Source organism: Aulostomus chinensis, chromosome 21 (genome assembly GCF_037954235.1).
Source record: "Aulostomus chinensis isolate RoL2024-O1b breed Wild chromosome 21, RoL_Achi_v1.0, whole genome shotgun sequence".
Taxonomy (NCBI): domain Eukaryota; kingdom Metazoa; phylum Chordata; class Actinopteri; order Syngnathiformes; family Aulostomidae; genus Aulostomus; species Aulostomus chinensis.
The window spans coordinates 5,913,122-5,927,500 of record NC_141340.1 but is presented as its reverse complement, the minus strand read 5'-3'; the positions used below and the strand labels follow the sequence as shown (position 1 = coordinate 5,927,500).

At 44.5% G+C, this 14,379-nt stretch overlaps 1 protein-coding gene across 5 annotated transcripts in view; it reads right to left on the bottom strand.

Moving 5' to 3' along the window:
* The window catches only part of tmem108 (transmembrane protein 108), a 50,437-nt gene that overhangs the window by 8,339 nt on the left and 27,719 nt on the right, over nt 1–14,379 (bottom strand). For all 5 annotated transcript variants that reach the window (XR_015110990.1, XR_015110991.1, XM_086191951.1 and 2 more), the window contains exons 2-3: nt 12,133–12,216; nt 1–590 (exon numbers count right to left, since the gene is read on the bottom strand). The exon at nt 1–590 is cut by the window's left edge and continues 688 nt beyond it. Coding sequence is in view for 3 of the 5 variants with exons in the window: in XM_086191951.1 (XP_086048077.1) it covers nt 1–590; nt 12,133–12,172 (630 nt within the window). In the remaining 2 variants the exon portion in view is untranslated. The remainder of the gene's footprint in view (nt 591–12,132; nt 12,217–14,379) is intronic.

Sequence of the window (14,379 nt, the reverse complement as noted above, 5' to 3'; positions counted from 1 at the left end):
CTTCTGAGGATGGACAGGAGATAGTTCAGTTCCCAGTGTGTCCCCTCTGTCTGATCCAGAACTGGACATAAGAGCCAGAGGGTTTGGAACTTCAGTGGCACCATACTTTATATTTGGGACATGTGTGCTGGCCTGGATAGTGCTGACAAGAACTGGGTCATGGACTTGAGGTACCCTGACCAATTTGTGCATGTAGCCTTGGTTAACAATATCAGAGCTGGGCCCCTGAGGCTGATTCACATGGCTTTCAGTCACATGATCTGGCCTGGTGTTGGCAGTGCTCACAGTGTTTGGGGTGACAGTAACTGTGTCATGAATGCGAGCCAAGCTGGAGGTTGGGCTGGTTTGAAGCTGGGGTAGAGGTTGGAGTGAACCAGGAGGGAGGATGTTGTTTGAGGGCTGAGTTCCTCCTTTTGGTGGCCATTCTCCACTACTGGAACCTTCCTGATGCCAGTCCAGGTGGGAGGGTTTAGGGGCAGGTAGGGGGTTGCTGTGGGCCATGGAGACAGAGTCCTGGGGCATATGGCTGAGGTACAGCTCCTGTGCTGATGACACCAGTCCTACTAGCAGTGCTAAGAATGCTAGGACATCTGTAGGGAGAGACAAAGAAAGAAGATCAGACACACGTCATTTTAGACGTGAATTACAAGTCAGTTTCTGCCTATTTTCAGCTTGTTTACATCATTTCTGCGGACGACTCTGCTTTGCTTGGCAGCTGAAATCCACTTCTCAGGTGTTCAGAGAAGACGTGTAGCTCTTGTCTTGCGTTCATTATGCTCCTCAGCCTTTAATCTACTGAGCTGCTGAGTTTGTCACTCACCTAGTCCAACTAGATTGCTTCATTAGCCGCATTATTCACTAGACGATGCAGTGTACCCATGCATTTATAACGTGACAGCCAGGAGAATGTCTCTATCTTTGCTTGCAGAGTTCAAACGAGGCTGCAGCGGTGCTGTCACTACTCAGATATGAGAGCTTACTCACCGCCGAGGTAATAGAGAGAAGCAATTATTTGATTTTAGGAGCCAAGTGACAAATGGATCACTTATTTTATAATATTCACTCGGAAATATCTAAAATGTTGTCCTTGAACTTGATGTTTGGCTTGAGTTTTCAAGAGTTCATGGAGGTTTTCTTGGAAACCACCAGTACATCACTTTGGAAGACCCTTTAACAAACATAATTAATTCCACATTTCTTACAAAATGTAATTTTCCTCTGACTGTGCAAGAGCGTTTCTCCAAGGCCAAGGAGTTTTACACTTAACCTCATCACTGATTTCCAACATTTCACTATTGTACATCTCTATTCTGTGTTGCATGGCTGATTGCAAAGTGAAAGCAAAAATTCTATCCTTTTTAGCTCTGTTTTGCTCTGAATTATTGTTCTCAGGAATGTGTCACAAGATACACAAGCAGGGAGAAAGATTCCTCTACATTTTTGATGTCAATATATCTGCAACCAACAACTGAATTCCCTGATTAACATAACCTGAATAAGGTCAGAATAACATATTCAGCTGCAATATTAAGCCGAGTTGTAGATTTGTACAGCAAACACCTTAAATCAGTCAAACTGCTTCCAGCGAGTGGAGTGAGCTCGCCTCAGAGCACCACGTTTTCTGCATGTTCAGTGAGAAAACACTCAAAAATATTCAGCAGTAGCAAAATGAAAGAAATGGTTTCAGGTGAAATTGAGGAGAGAGAGAGATTCATCCATCATTAGTCAGCTCTGGCGCGTGTAAAGTGGAACGTGAGTGTAATATTGGGTAAAAAGTGGGCTCCGACTCCAAATAAGACGATAATGAGCATCGCGTTAGTTCAGGCCAGCCCAACTTGAACCGTCAGCAGGATTCTGAAAAACCCGCTGGACCCATCTTCACAAACATGGACGGAATCTGAATCATAAGGCATGTCAAGGTTTTTATTTTTCATTTCAACACTGTGAAATATGGATTTTTTTTTTGAACATTTGTATAATTTCTCAGGAAATATTACTCAGACCTTTTATCCAAAAGAACATTTTGAGCAATAGGCATGGGCAGAAAAACAGACCAAAAAAAAAAAAGATGAGTTTTTGAAAACTTGGGCAGCCATTAATTTCAACAATCTCAAATTTATTTGCCGTGCAGCCCCTTCATTTCTAACACAGAAAAAAAAGAGACTATTTTCCTGTCTAACTGGAGGAAATAAACTACACAATGGTAGACTATTCAAACAGCTTCTGAATCATTAATCATATTCCCCCGTACTGAAGCACTACAGACTACAAGCACAGAGGGTCTGGGTGCTGTCCTCCAGAACCCACGTGTGTCCAGACCCATTTCTGAGGAGAAAAGACACATGGCCGCTCTTGATGTCATCTTTCCTGAGATGATCCTGAAGCAGGGAAACTGAACGCAGACCAACCCAACCATCAGTGGTTACTGGCAATAAATGTCGAACGGCCCGTTGTGTCGACGTCAGTGTGACACTGCCTCGTTTCACACGCTGTCCCGCTCAGCCGAGAAAGATTACACAACTACGTACTCAGCAGTACAAGATATTTTGTTGTTGCTGAGAAATCTAGAGTAATATTATAATATTATAATACTCTTCTAGAGGCAACTGGTGGCCTACACTCCTGGTTAAGTGGCATTAATGACCATTAGTTCATGTACATAACTCTACTAGAATCAAAGTATAAGGCTAGAATACATAAAAGATATATAGAGTTTTGAGTGGAATATCATATAAATAAATAAACAATGTGTCTAATATCCACAAATGGAATGCAATAAATGAAAAATATGCATCTGGTCATTAATTCGGGGGTGTAAAGGGGATATTAAGTCATTAACTGATGACTAAATTAGACAACTTTAACCTTAAGTGTCATGGATTTCTCTGTGTTTTAACATACAAAAATACTTCTGATTATACTTTAACTACACAACTCAGCAAAATATGCTTTGTATGTCTCATAATTTTAGATATTTTAATGTGTAAGTGTCCTATCATACACTTTTAACAACACGTGCGCAGTGAAGGGAAGCACTTAAGGTATTTGTAGAGCACATGTTTACACACCTTTACCTTAACCTTCCTGACACAGTTCCTGTGTATCATTCACACAATGGCAATGTCAAAATGAGCACAAGCCCTGTTCCAAAACCTGAGCATGGAGAAAAACACTGGGTGGGTGTGGGGGGCGACGACCATACAGTGCTAAAAATTAAAAACGGCTTAAATTATTGCAATTACAGTCTCAAGTAAGCTCAATTAATAATGTTTTCTAATGCAAAAATCAAATGAGATCCAACAGAAGCCAACAGAGAGCTCGCGCGTTCACTCGTTTCCCAAAGCCAGCTGTCACAACCTGGCATCCCAACACTACTACTGAATAACACTCAATAAAACATTCCCTGGCACAGCAATCAGAAACCTAACATAAAACATGCAGTTTCACAGATTTGTAACACACATGGAAGTTAATATTCATTTGGGATTTTGCCGTTTACTCAAATCATGTTTCATTAAAGGGCAAGAAAAACATAAATGCAACACTCGTACTTTTGCATCAACCTCAAGGATTTGTTACGTGTGCACACATTTTATTTTCCTTAAATGCTGCCCATTGAATGTGTCACTGTTGCTTCTCTGCAAAGATGCTACAGTGACGTAAGTAAGAGGCCGGCAGGGAGAAGCCAACTGGCATGTTGAAAGCTGGCATTTTTATTTGGCAAATTCCTGAAGCTGTAAATGCTCTTCTTTTTTTGCTTGGGAGTTATGATCGGGGCAAAGGCGAGGTTGAGTACCGCTGTTCTAGACCTCGATGCAGCATCTGCTGTTTTAGGTACGAGGGTAAGTGTCTCAAAATCTCCTGGACAATTTGTGCCTTTGATCTCAGGATTGTGTCTCTGATCTCTGACAATGAACTCACTCATCCGATTGTCATCTCAGACCCCAGACTTCAAAGCTGGCGCTGGACTTCCTTGAGGCAACGGCACCGCACGCGCAAACTTTGGCATCGATCAGACGAACGGTTGTTGATCTTATCACAATCATACAGGGGGAGATTTGTAGCTTTTATAAATATAACTGAATTCATGTATTTGTGTGTACGGGTTACGTGCACATGTGTTTGTTCGGAAAAGCAATTGGGTGAGGGAATAAGGGGGATGAGTGCAGACAGAGAGCCTCGCCCTGCCTCCATTTGCGGCACACAAACAGGCGTAGCGAGGGAATTAACAAGAGAAATGATTGCAAAGGCTCGAGAAGTGAGCGTTCCCCACGTCCATTACTCAGGGAAAACACATGAACATTGGATGCAAAATGGGGAGAGTTCAGACAAGGCGGTGCGGGCAAAGAGAAGGCCAACTGAGGGAGGACGGGGGATGTTTAGACTTGGACATAAGCAAAGGAGGTGAGACACATTAGGACACGGAGGTAAAAGAACATTCATAAGAAAACAAGGTGTGAGAGACAGGAGAAACAGCAACACCGTTTCACCGCTGTGCCTGTTGGATGTTTTCATCCTGAACCTGACAGTTACTAAAAGACACACACACACAGGTTATTATCAGGTTATTATCAGTAGCGATGATGCAAGGGGTTGAGGCTAACAGGAAATCTTTTTTTTTTGTAACAGGGGACAAATGGAACAAAATTGTAGTGATTAGATTTCAAGTGTGACAATGAAATGAAAGTCTTTCTTTTCCGGCCTTCTATGACTGTTAGAGGCTTTAAGGAGCAGAAGGGTGACACACTGCTGATGCTGTTATCACTCACTCGAACCTGCCGCCCTCACTATCTACATCATCCGGCCCATCATCCCAGAATGGCACACGCTAATATCATGGAGATAAATAACGCCCTTGAAGAAGTACCGGAGGATTTTGCGCATGTTTATTTGACGAACGGCATCAACCTATTTTGGAGGGAGGGGTGAATTAGGGCGCCTTTGAATACAACTGGTGACATTCATCCAAGTCCTCTATTGATGCCATCAGGGGACATCAATAAATCATGTTGCAAAGCCGGATCCTGCACACTGATCCATTGCAGGCTTTGTCCGCCCAATCATTCACGATTAGATTCAATGTCAGTGAACAGGGCCAGAACGGTTGTCACTGATTATACGGTTACACTGGTGAGATGGAAAACAACCCGACGTTTACTCCTGCTAATGAAATTCTGAATTATACAGCATGTTTTGTTTTGTTTTTTTCTCATGGATCAGCTCATAAGCTAAAACTCCATTCCTGAGCAACAATTTTGTTCACTGCATCATATTTCTTACAGCTCCATCTATCATACAGGAGCACTTTGTGAGCTGGTATGCAGGCTATGGGTACTTATGCACTCACCCAGCTTGCATGATCAAGTCTGGGGGGGGGGGGGGGGGGGTGTGTTTATCTTTCTTTTCAGGGGTCACCTCATGCTATGTGCAATGGAGAGCATTTGGCTTGAATGTACAGCGACAATCTGCCTATGAAGCAAGTGCTGGAGCCAGGATGGTTGTGCATCATCAGTGGGCAGCTGGCACTGGCACTATTCGAGTAGAGGCTCTACAGGACGCCAAAAATAGGAGCTGCAAACTCATCCATCAATGAGAATGGAGTTCTTGTGACGTTTCGTCAGGCTGTGCTTCTAAACGGTCACTGCTTTGTCATCTCCCTGCTCAGGCACTGTGACAGGCGGTAAATTTAGTATGTTTAAGGGATGAAATGCACCGAGCCAACGCGAGACGCAAAAAGAAAGGAAAGGCAAAGCTGCAAATCTTTACAGCAGATTTCACTTCATTGTTTAGACTGATGGCTGCAACTATTCAGATACGGGTTCCCTCTCGCTACCCTCATGACATCCTTTACGGCTAAAGAGATGAGTGTTTTCAGACAAAAACATTTCAAGCCCACTATTACAGAAACTGATTCTTCTTCACTGCTGTAACAGTGGCCTACACAGGAAGTTGTTCTGCAACTAGAACAGACTGATGCCAGTGCAGTGCAGTGCCATTGTTTACAGGGCAGGCTCATGGGTTGATGATGTCACAAAAACGTCCGAGCCAACCATGTCATGACTACCACTTGCCCCGCCCTTTTATCTAGTGCAGTGATCGAAGGACAAAGCACAAGATTAAAGTCAGAGATGGTCAGGGAGATTTTGTGACATCACACAACCGATAGCCCCACCCCTAAAACAACGCTAACATCACTAGATAAAGGGGCAGGGCCAAATCATGAAGCCATCCAATCATAGTTTGATATGATTATTATACATACCCTAAACAATGCTAATGGAAATTAAATACATGGGAAATAAGTCTCTAAGACCGACCCTGTAGACCCGCCTCATCGATGCCAGTTGCTCTGGACAAAATCATTAACCCTATGTCTGAGATGTAAATGCAGAAGGAATTACTGTCCATCCACCTCATTATCTAGTGGAATAAACATGTATAACTGCTGGTTTGGAAGCCCTGAGGCATTGAACCAGAACCATTAATTAAAGACCTCCTCCATGCCGCCCAGTCAGTCTACTATGGATCCCATTAAGTCTCGTTTATGCTAAGCAGAACCACTCCAGACGAACCTCGATGGGATTCCCCTCAAATCCCCCGGGGCAAACGCAGAAGGCTTTATCTACAGCGGTCATCAGAATGCCAATAAGCTCGTCACATCATCTTGGCGGGCGCGCGCGCGCGCGCACACACACACGCACACACACACGCACCATGGCTCTGCTCCTTCTTACACAAAATGAATCCATAGGATAAGGCTGACAGACCAAAATCAAAGTAATCATAAAAAACGGGGAGTTTTGTTGAAGGTGGTTTAAGCCTTTAAAGCTCTGACGTGCAGCGGAAACAGATCAGAGCCATCAGCTTCGGGGGCACAAACCCTTTATCAGCATGTCGGAGGGCTGGAGGACTGTCTTGACTGGAAAGACTGGATTATCATGCCTGGACAGAGCACCATCAGCCCTGACTAACCTCCCTGGACTCCCAGAACTCCTACAACCACGAGTACTTCAACTGCACTCGTAGTACTGCACCTGACAACTTCCCATCCCTCCGTTGTGACGACCACAAGTTCTTGATCAAACTATCATGGATGGAGCTCTTTTTGCTAACCTGTCTGAACTCAGAATGCTTAACCCTCTTCACAAAATTTTCCATGTATGATGGCACTAGTAATGCTACACGGCAGCTATGACAACCATTGTCCGCTGCTAAGACAAGTACGACCACTTGTACTGCTGCCACTTCTACTGTTCAAACAAAATCACAACAAGTAATGCGACCGCCATCATTGCGCCGACTGGAACTGCATCCATCTATAATGCATCTACTACTTCCCTCACTACGGTTGCTGTTGCAAGACTAAGAGCAGCGGCCGTAAAAATTAAATTGAGCTGAGCATCACCCAACTCCAGCAAAATGACTTGTGTCACTGTCAGAATCTGATCCATTTGATATGATAACATTTCAAAAGTTACATGAGCTGCCAGATTATTTATCAATGTTCTAGTTAGCAGAAGGCTAACTGGAGGTATCCAGACTACTCCGCTGTTACTACAGTATTGTTCTGAAAAACACAACCTGAAATAACTCAGAATCAAATCCATTTGCTCTGTTCGTGTTTGGGAAGTCTAGAAGATCCACACATCTATCCACATATCTATCTGCATTCTAGTTAGCTGGGAGCTAACTAGAATTAGCCAGCTCAGAGTGGGAATGTCTCCACCTGAAATGCAGAGATTAACCTGGCAGCAATGAGCTTAATTAGCATTGATTGAACTCATTGACCTGAATTTTAAGGGGCATCCATTCATACACAAATATGGAACACTAGAGATGCAACAATGTTTTTTCCGTCCAATTGTAGGAGCACCCTCATTTATCAAGAAATGCAGCTCTTAGTTAAAAGCAACAGTCGCCATTACAGCGCTGACTTGACTAGCTGAACAAACATAGATTAAACATCATTTTGAAGGCGGCACGGTGGTGCAGTGGTCAGCACCGTCGTCTCACAGCAAAAAGCTCCGGGGTTCAAGTCCCAGCTCCAGCACGGGATCTTTCTGTGTGGAGTCTCCATGTTCTCCCTGTTCCTGTGTGGGTTCTCTCTGGTACTCCAGCTTCCTCCCACAGTCCAAAGACATCAAGAGGGGACGAGGCTGATTGATACTCTAAATTGACTGTAGGTGTGACTGTGAGTGTGAATGGTTGTCTGTCTCTATGTGTTGGCCCTGTGATGGACTGGTGACCCGTCCAGGGTGAACCCTGCCTCTCGCCCGAAGGCTGCTGGGATAGGCTCCCCCCCCCCCCCCGAGACCCTTTAAAGGATGAGTGGTAGAAAACAGATGGAAGGATGGATGTTACTTTAATATCTGGCTTCATGAAACACATCTAATTGAGAGTCATCCACGGTAGCACAAACAGACATAATTCCCTTGGGTTGCTCCTGGGTGTGTTTCTGTGCCATTCTGGGTAACATGTCTGCCTCATGGGAGGAAACAGACAGATAGAACACATCCTGTGGACTGCTGGGACTGTCCTGAAGGAGGACTGGATGGGCGGAGTGTTGGATGGGCGGAGCAGGGAGGGTTCTACATATGTGAGCCCTTAGATAAGAGGGAAAGCTTTCACGACAGGATAATGGCTTCCTGTTTGAATGCGCTGCAAATTGTTTGTCAGGTTCCAGGGCAGCTTTGAACAGCGACATGTTTATCTGAAAATCAGGCAGAGGGAGACTGTAAAAACAAGAACAAAGACTTTTGCTGTTTACTGGGATAATGATTTAGCTGCAGCGATTGTGGCAGCCAAAAGGGATCAGACAGGAAGTAGAAACATTAACAGGAAGTGTTCTGGATTCGGGGAAAACATGGAATTGCATAGCACGTAGTTATACAGCTCCATCTTTGTTGGATATTTTACCATTAACGGACAATGTCAACAAGTGAAATTGCAGGTATTTAAATGACCACAATGGGTTGAAACGTTATCCATATACACAGTGATCATGTGAGACAACCTAATTATTTTCGAGACTTCATTTCAAAATAAAATCAAACCTTTTGAGAGGAGAGAGTTGGAAACAATTTGTTTGTTTCTGAATGCCAAACAAAACTTATTTTGAAATAGTGAGTCATATCTGGAGGCGTTTTCTGTCATCCGAACATTTTCTGATGGAAAATAAAGAAGAAAAAAAAAGCAGTGTGAGTGTTGACCTGAAGAAAACAGAGAAATCTTGTTCTGACAGCAGTCATGACAGCAGAAAATCTGTTTTTTTCTTACGCGTCCACAGCAAACCTGAATTTATCTAGACATTACCTGGAAGAGCTGAGTGTGACAACTGGACAACCAGATGTCAAACAAGACAGGGTCCTGGCGTGAAGCCTGTGTGAGGTCTGATTAAAGCCCCTGTGTGAATATGAATTCAACGCCAACGACTGGGCGCGTGGTAGACGTTTCCATCATGTGACTGGTGGGAAATCATAACTGAAAATGTCTCAAAGAATTGATGCTGAAATCATCAAAAAATAAATTCAGTTTTTCATAGCAGAATTTGTCTGACTCGAAAGATCTTGTGTGCAATGTGTTTGACAGAGCAACTTGTCCACACCTGATTCCTCCAGAGGTGCTTCCTGACCAATGGAACTTCACCATCCATCCATCCATTTTCTACCAATTATCCTGTTAAGGGTCGCGAGGGGGGTGGAGCCTATCCCAGCAGCCTTCAGGTGAGAGGCGGGTTCACCCTGGACAGGTCACCAGTCCATCACAGGGCAACCACATAGAGACAGACAACCATTCACACTCACAGTCACACCTACGGTCAATTTAGAGTATCAATCAGCCTCGTCCCCTCTTGATGTCTTTGGACTGTGGAGGAAGCTGGAGTACCAGAGAGAACCCACACAGGAACAGGGAGAACATGGAGACTCCACACAGAAAGATCCCGTGATGGAGCCGGGGCTCAAACCCGCAACCTTCTTGCTGTGAGGGGACGGTGCTGACCACTGCACCACCGTGCCACCTGACTGGAACTTTACCAATGTTGGTGTTTTCTTCAGTGGCTTGGCTGGGCTGTCCCGCAACGGTCGTGTTGCTGGTAGGACAGTATTTACCAGTAAATGACTGCTGTGCACTGCCCTGAAGACTTTTAACTGGTCCTGCAATATAGGGTTTTCAACGCTCTCTAATCCAGAGAATGACCCTCGAGTCTACCATCATGAAACCCGCGACACAGCTCACTGCTTTGAACAGAAAGGAAGTGATACCAACCCCTCCTTACGTCACTTCGGCATTCTTGATGGTGCCAACAGAAAAAACAAAAAAACAAACAAAAAGAAAACCTTGAGGGTTTGTAGTTCTCTCGGAATCTCCACAGTGGGTAGTTTCTTACAAAAGTTCTGGTACAGTAACTGTCCCGCCGGAGAAAGCCTGCTGTCTGGAGCCGCCAACAAAAAAATGTCGTTCTCTTCTATCTGCCGCATCTTTTCTTGCCTGCAGCCTGAGGATATTGAGGCATATCTATCTCCTGCAGATGGCTGGTCCAGAGAGGGAAATAAGAACTGTCTCAGTACTTCACAAGCACATAGATCTCTGGTGGGCCTCTCACACTTTGGAAAAAAAAAAGACTACTGAGAAGAAAGTATAATATAGAATAAGAAACGGTCTGGAAAAAGTGAGCACATTGCTTTCAAAGACAGAATTCACCAAATAGGCTTCAAAATTTGCTCTCTATATTGATTCTGTTCAAAGCTTTCCTGCAGCTTCAACCTAGACTTCCCTTCTTTTGATTAAACCGCTGCAAGGTGACCTAACTCCACCTCTGCTACAGCTTAAAGCACTTAACCCACAGCGGTCCAGTCCAGGTTTATCACTTCTGAGGGATTGAGGCAGATTTGTCAGACAGCCGTTGGCTCTACAGCCCTGAGGTGGAGCTCGGGGTGCATACCAGATATCATCAGCCAGTTTAGCTAACCGTCCAGGAGAATGATGGATCCCAGTCTGACCCCCATGTTACATATTCATGTGACATTCGGCGCTGGTAGCCTGCCAGTGCTTTGTACATCCACTCCCAGAGCCTTGATCCCATCCTCTGAATGTAAAGCAACCCAGAACCCAAGACTAACAAGAGCTGAGGGAACGCAGAAATTCATGTCTACCTGCTGAGATTTCGCTACAAGGTGACCAACAATAACTAGTTTGTCATTCACACACGGAAACCCACCAAAAAAACAAAAAACAAAAAAAGAGACTCATTTAGAAATAGTTTTTAAAAAATGTACTTATTTGCTTTTTTGCCGTGGGTTACATGAGAAAACCGAACATGTCTTTGTGCTAAATGCGAAGTATTAAAATGACAAGTTTGTCTGTCGAAAGGTAGCAGGTCAAATCTATCAACACATAAGTGAATTTCTTAAAAAAGGTTGGCACGTTAAAGGAACACGCCAACTTTTTGGGAATTTTACTTATTTGTTAACCAAAGAAGAAGAAGGAGATGGATACGCTTCTCTGCGTGTGCAGTAGGGAGCTCAAATCCATGTTGGCGTGTTCCTTTAAACGCACATCACAGTCCTCATTTCAAGACCTCCATCAAGTGACCAAAACAGCAAACGCCGGAATCTTTCCCAGGAGGAATTTCTCTACTTTATCACTTAACCACATTCTGGTGATTTTACAAATGTCTGGTCAGAGATTTCACTTCCGTCTGCCGTCTCCCAAAAACAACAACAATTTTCTGGGACTGACCTCAGAATGTCGATCTTTCCGTACGTCTTAATGGTGCCATGTGGGAGTTACTGCACTAATCAGCGACTGACTTGTCGTGTCAACATCTCAATTAGGAATCAGAACAGGGGAACTGATGTGTCTGACATATCTGATTTGACACCAAATGATACAAAAGTGGCTGAAAAATAAAAATAACACGCTTCTCATCAGTCAAGGGCGATTATTCAGGGAGAAACATGGATTCAACTGTTCTAACCCCAAAGCTACATAGATTCACTTTGTGATCCTTCAGTTGATCCCAAACTTCCAAAATACAGAAACGTGTGTTTTCTGCTGAAAGTGAGATACTTTCACATTTGCACACCCAAGGACACCCTGATTAACCTCCGTCCCCCCCGTTGGTCCACTCACTCAGCAGCTGGCAGCGCAGGACCTGCAGGCTTGTCTTCATGGTATCATGTGATCCGGCTCCTCCTCCACAGTGCTCATGGTTCTCTAATGGAGAGAGAGAGAGAGAGAAAGGTAAGATCAAAGTCAAGCCTTGTGTATCACTGTGATCGTTGAAGTAGACAGAAAACTCATAAGGGATTCCAGACGAGCTTGTGACAGCTTGCAGCGTAACAGGATTTATACCTGACTGACATTTCACAATAAAAGCCCATATAGAGCAGCGGAGGTGGTCTACTTTAAGGCTTCATATGATCAGGAGCTGCTGGTCAGTCAAACCAGTTATGGTGCATTAAGCGTCAACCAGTAAGGTTTGTTCTGAGGCAGCCGCTGCTTGTAGGGAGAATGAGAGCTCTTTGGGACATGACTCACTGATGACCTTCTGGTTAAAACACACACACACACACACACACACACACACACACACCCCTCGTCTTACTCATGGAGCAGCGGATGCACGCTTGCCTCACCTGTGGTAACACCCTTGAGCGGCACACATAAATAGACACTTCTGTAAACACCTTTCAACCTACCTGCAAGTGTGCATGTGAATTGGGGGTTTACAGCCCCCGGATGAATGGGGTGGGTGGGGGTGGAGGTAGGTGGATGTCTGTGTTTCGGTGGTTAATGTGAGAGATGAGAAGGGGCTAAACAAAAGCGCAGGTTCCTTTCACGAGGCTTCATCTTTCCTAAACATTGAGAGGAGGCTAAACGCACAGAGTCACCACGTTCTCTTGGTTGCCTCATGGAAATCTTTGAATCAATGGAAGCCGTGCGCATTTGTCTGAACTGCTTCTACTGCAGGAAGTCAAGGGGTTTATAGAACCGCATCAGAGTCGAGGTCGACTGAGCGGAGGAAGCAGACGATGAACACAACGCAAACATTTGTTTTGGTGTTCTGTGCTTATGTTGCTGTCCAGACTGATTCAAGTAGGTTTTATCAGAGTCACTGAGCAATAACTCTGTTCATTTCTCCCTCCCAGGCTCGATCGAGACGAGGAATCAGCTTTCAGTTGAGTAAATGAGGTCAAACTACACCGACCGACTGAGAAAATGACAGCAACCTCGCCGGTACCGGATGAAAAGTGTGAACTTCTGTACGACTGTGGCTGTCCATCTATGAGGGATGCAGGACAGAGCAGCAACACGCTTCTTGGACTTCTTCCTTTTGTGGGCCAAAACTCAAACTAAACATGTGCTGTGTTCTGAAAGATGCCTTTAGACTTTCTTTTTTTTTTTTTTTCTTTTCATTCTAGCTTCACTCGCGCCCAACTGATGTCCTCTCTCTCTGCTGCTGGATCAAATCATGAAATAAATAATTAATCTGATCCCAATTAATCTGGATTTAAACCGCATTTTACTGCAGAAAACAAACAGCCATCATTTCATCCATCCATCCATCCATCCTAATCCGTCACGATTGAATGAGTACTGCACCATCATGGCTTGAATTGTTAACTTGCGTGGTGTTTTTCTCCTCACTGAGGATGATCATTAGGATTAAACCGTATCAGCCGCCTCTCTGTTTTGGCTCCTGGCTCCCTGGGAAATAAAGGCGATAATGAATGAAAACAATGATGTAAAGCAAAGTAACAACAGCGGCTATTTCGCTTTTGTTTTTTGAGTGTTTCCAATTGAAAATGCGTGCCGCTCTTAACTCACAGCTCTGACTATAACAGCACGGGCCTGGTTGTTATTGAGTGAGAGTAATTTTAAAAGAGATGACGCTGCAGGACTGCACTCATGGCAGCAGAGGATGTGTTTTTCTCAGCTTCACATCGTAGACGTGTACAACTTCACCGCAACCATCCCGGCCCCTCCCTTGCATCCCCTGATGGCCACAGCGCTGTAACGCTGCTAGTTTGCGTCATGTTTCTGGCCTGATGAGCTCAATGGCGGTGCTGTGAAGCCAGCAGCTGAGTCTCTCTACAGTGATTACACCTCATCAGTGCTGTGCAGGCTCATAGACACACACACACATACACACACACACACACAAACACACACTCATGAGGGGTGAGGCTTATGGGAAGATGGGTGGTGGGGGGGGAGTAAAGATGGTGTGTTTTTACTTGTCTCACAGAACAGTGCAAGGGTTTTTGTTGAGAGAGGAGGACAAGCTGTACTGACAAAAAACTCCTGCTGGGGAGCTGAATCATACTCAGAGCTCTGCACACACACACACACACACACACACACACACACACACAC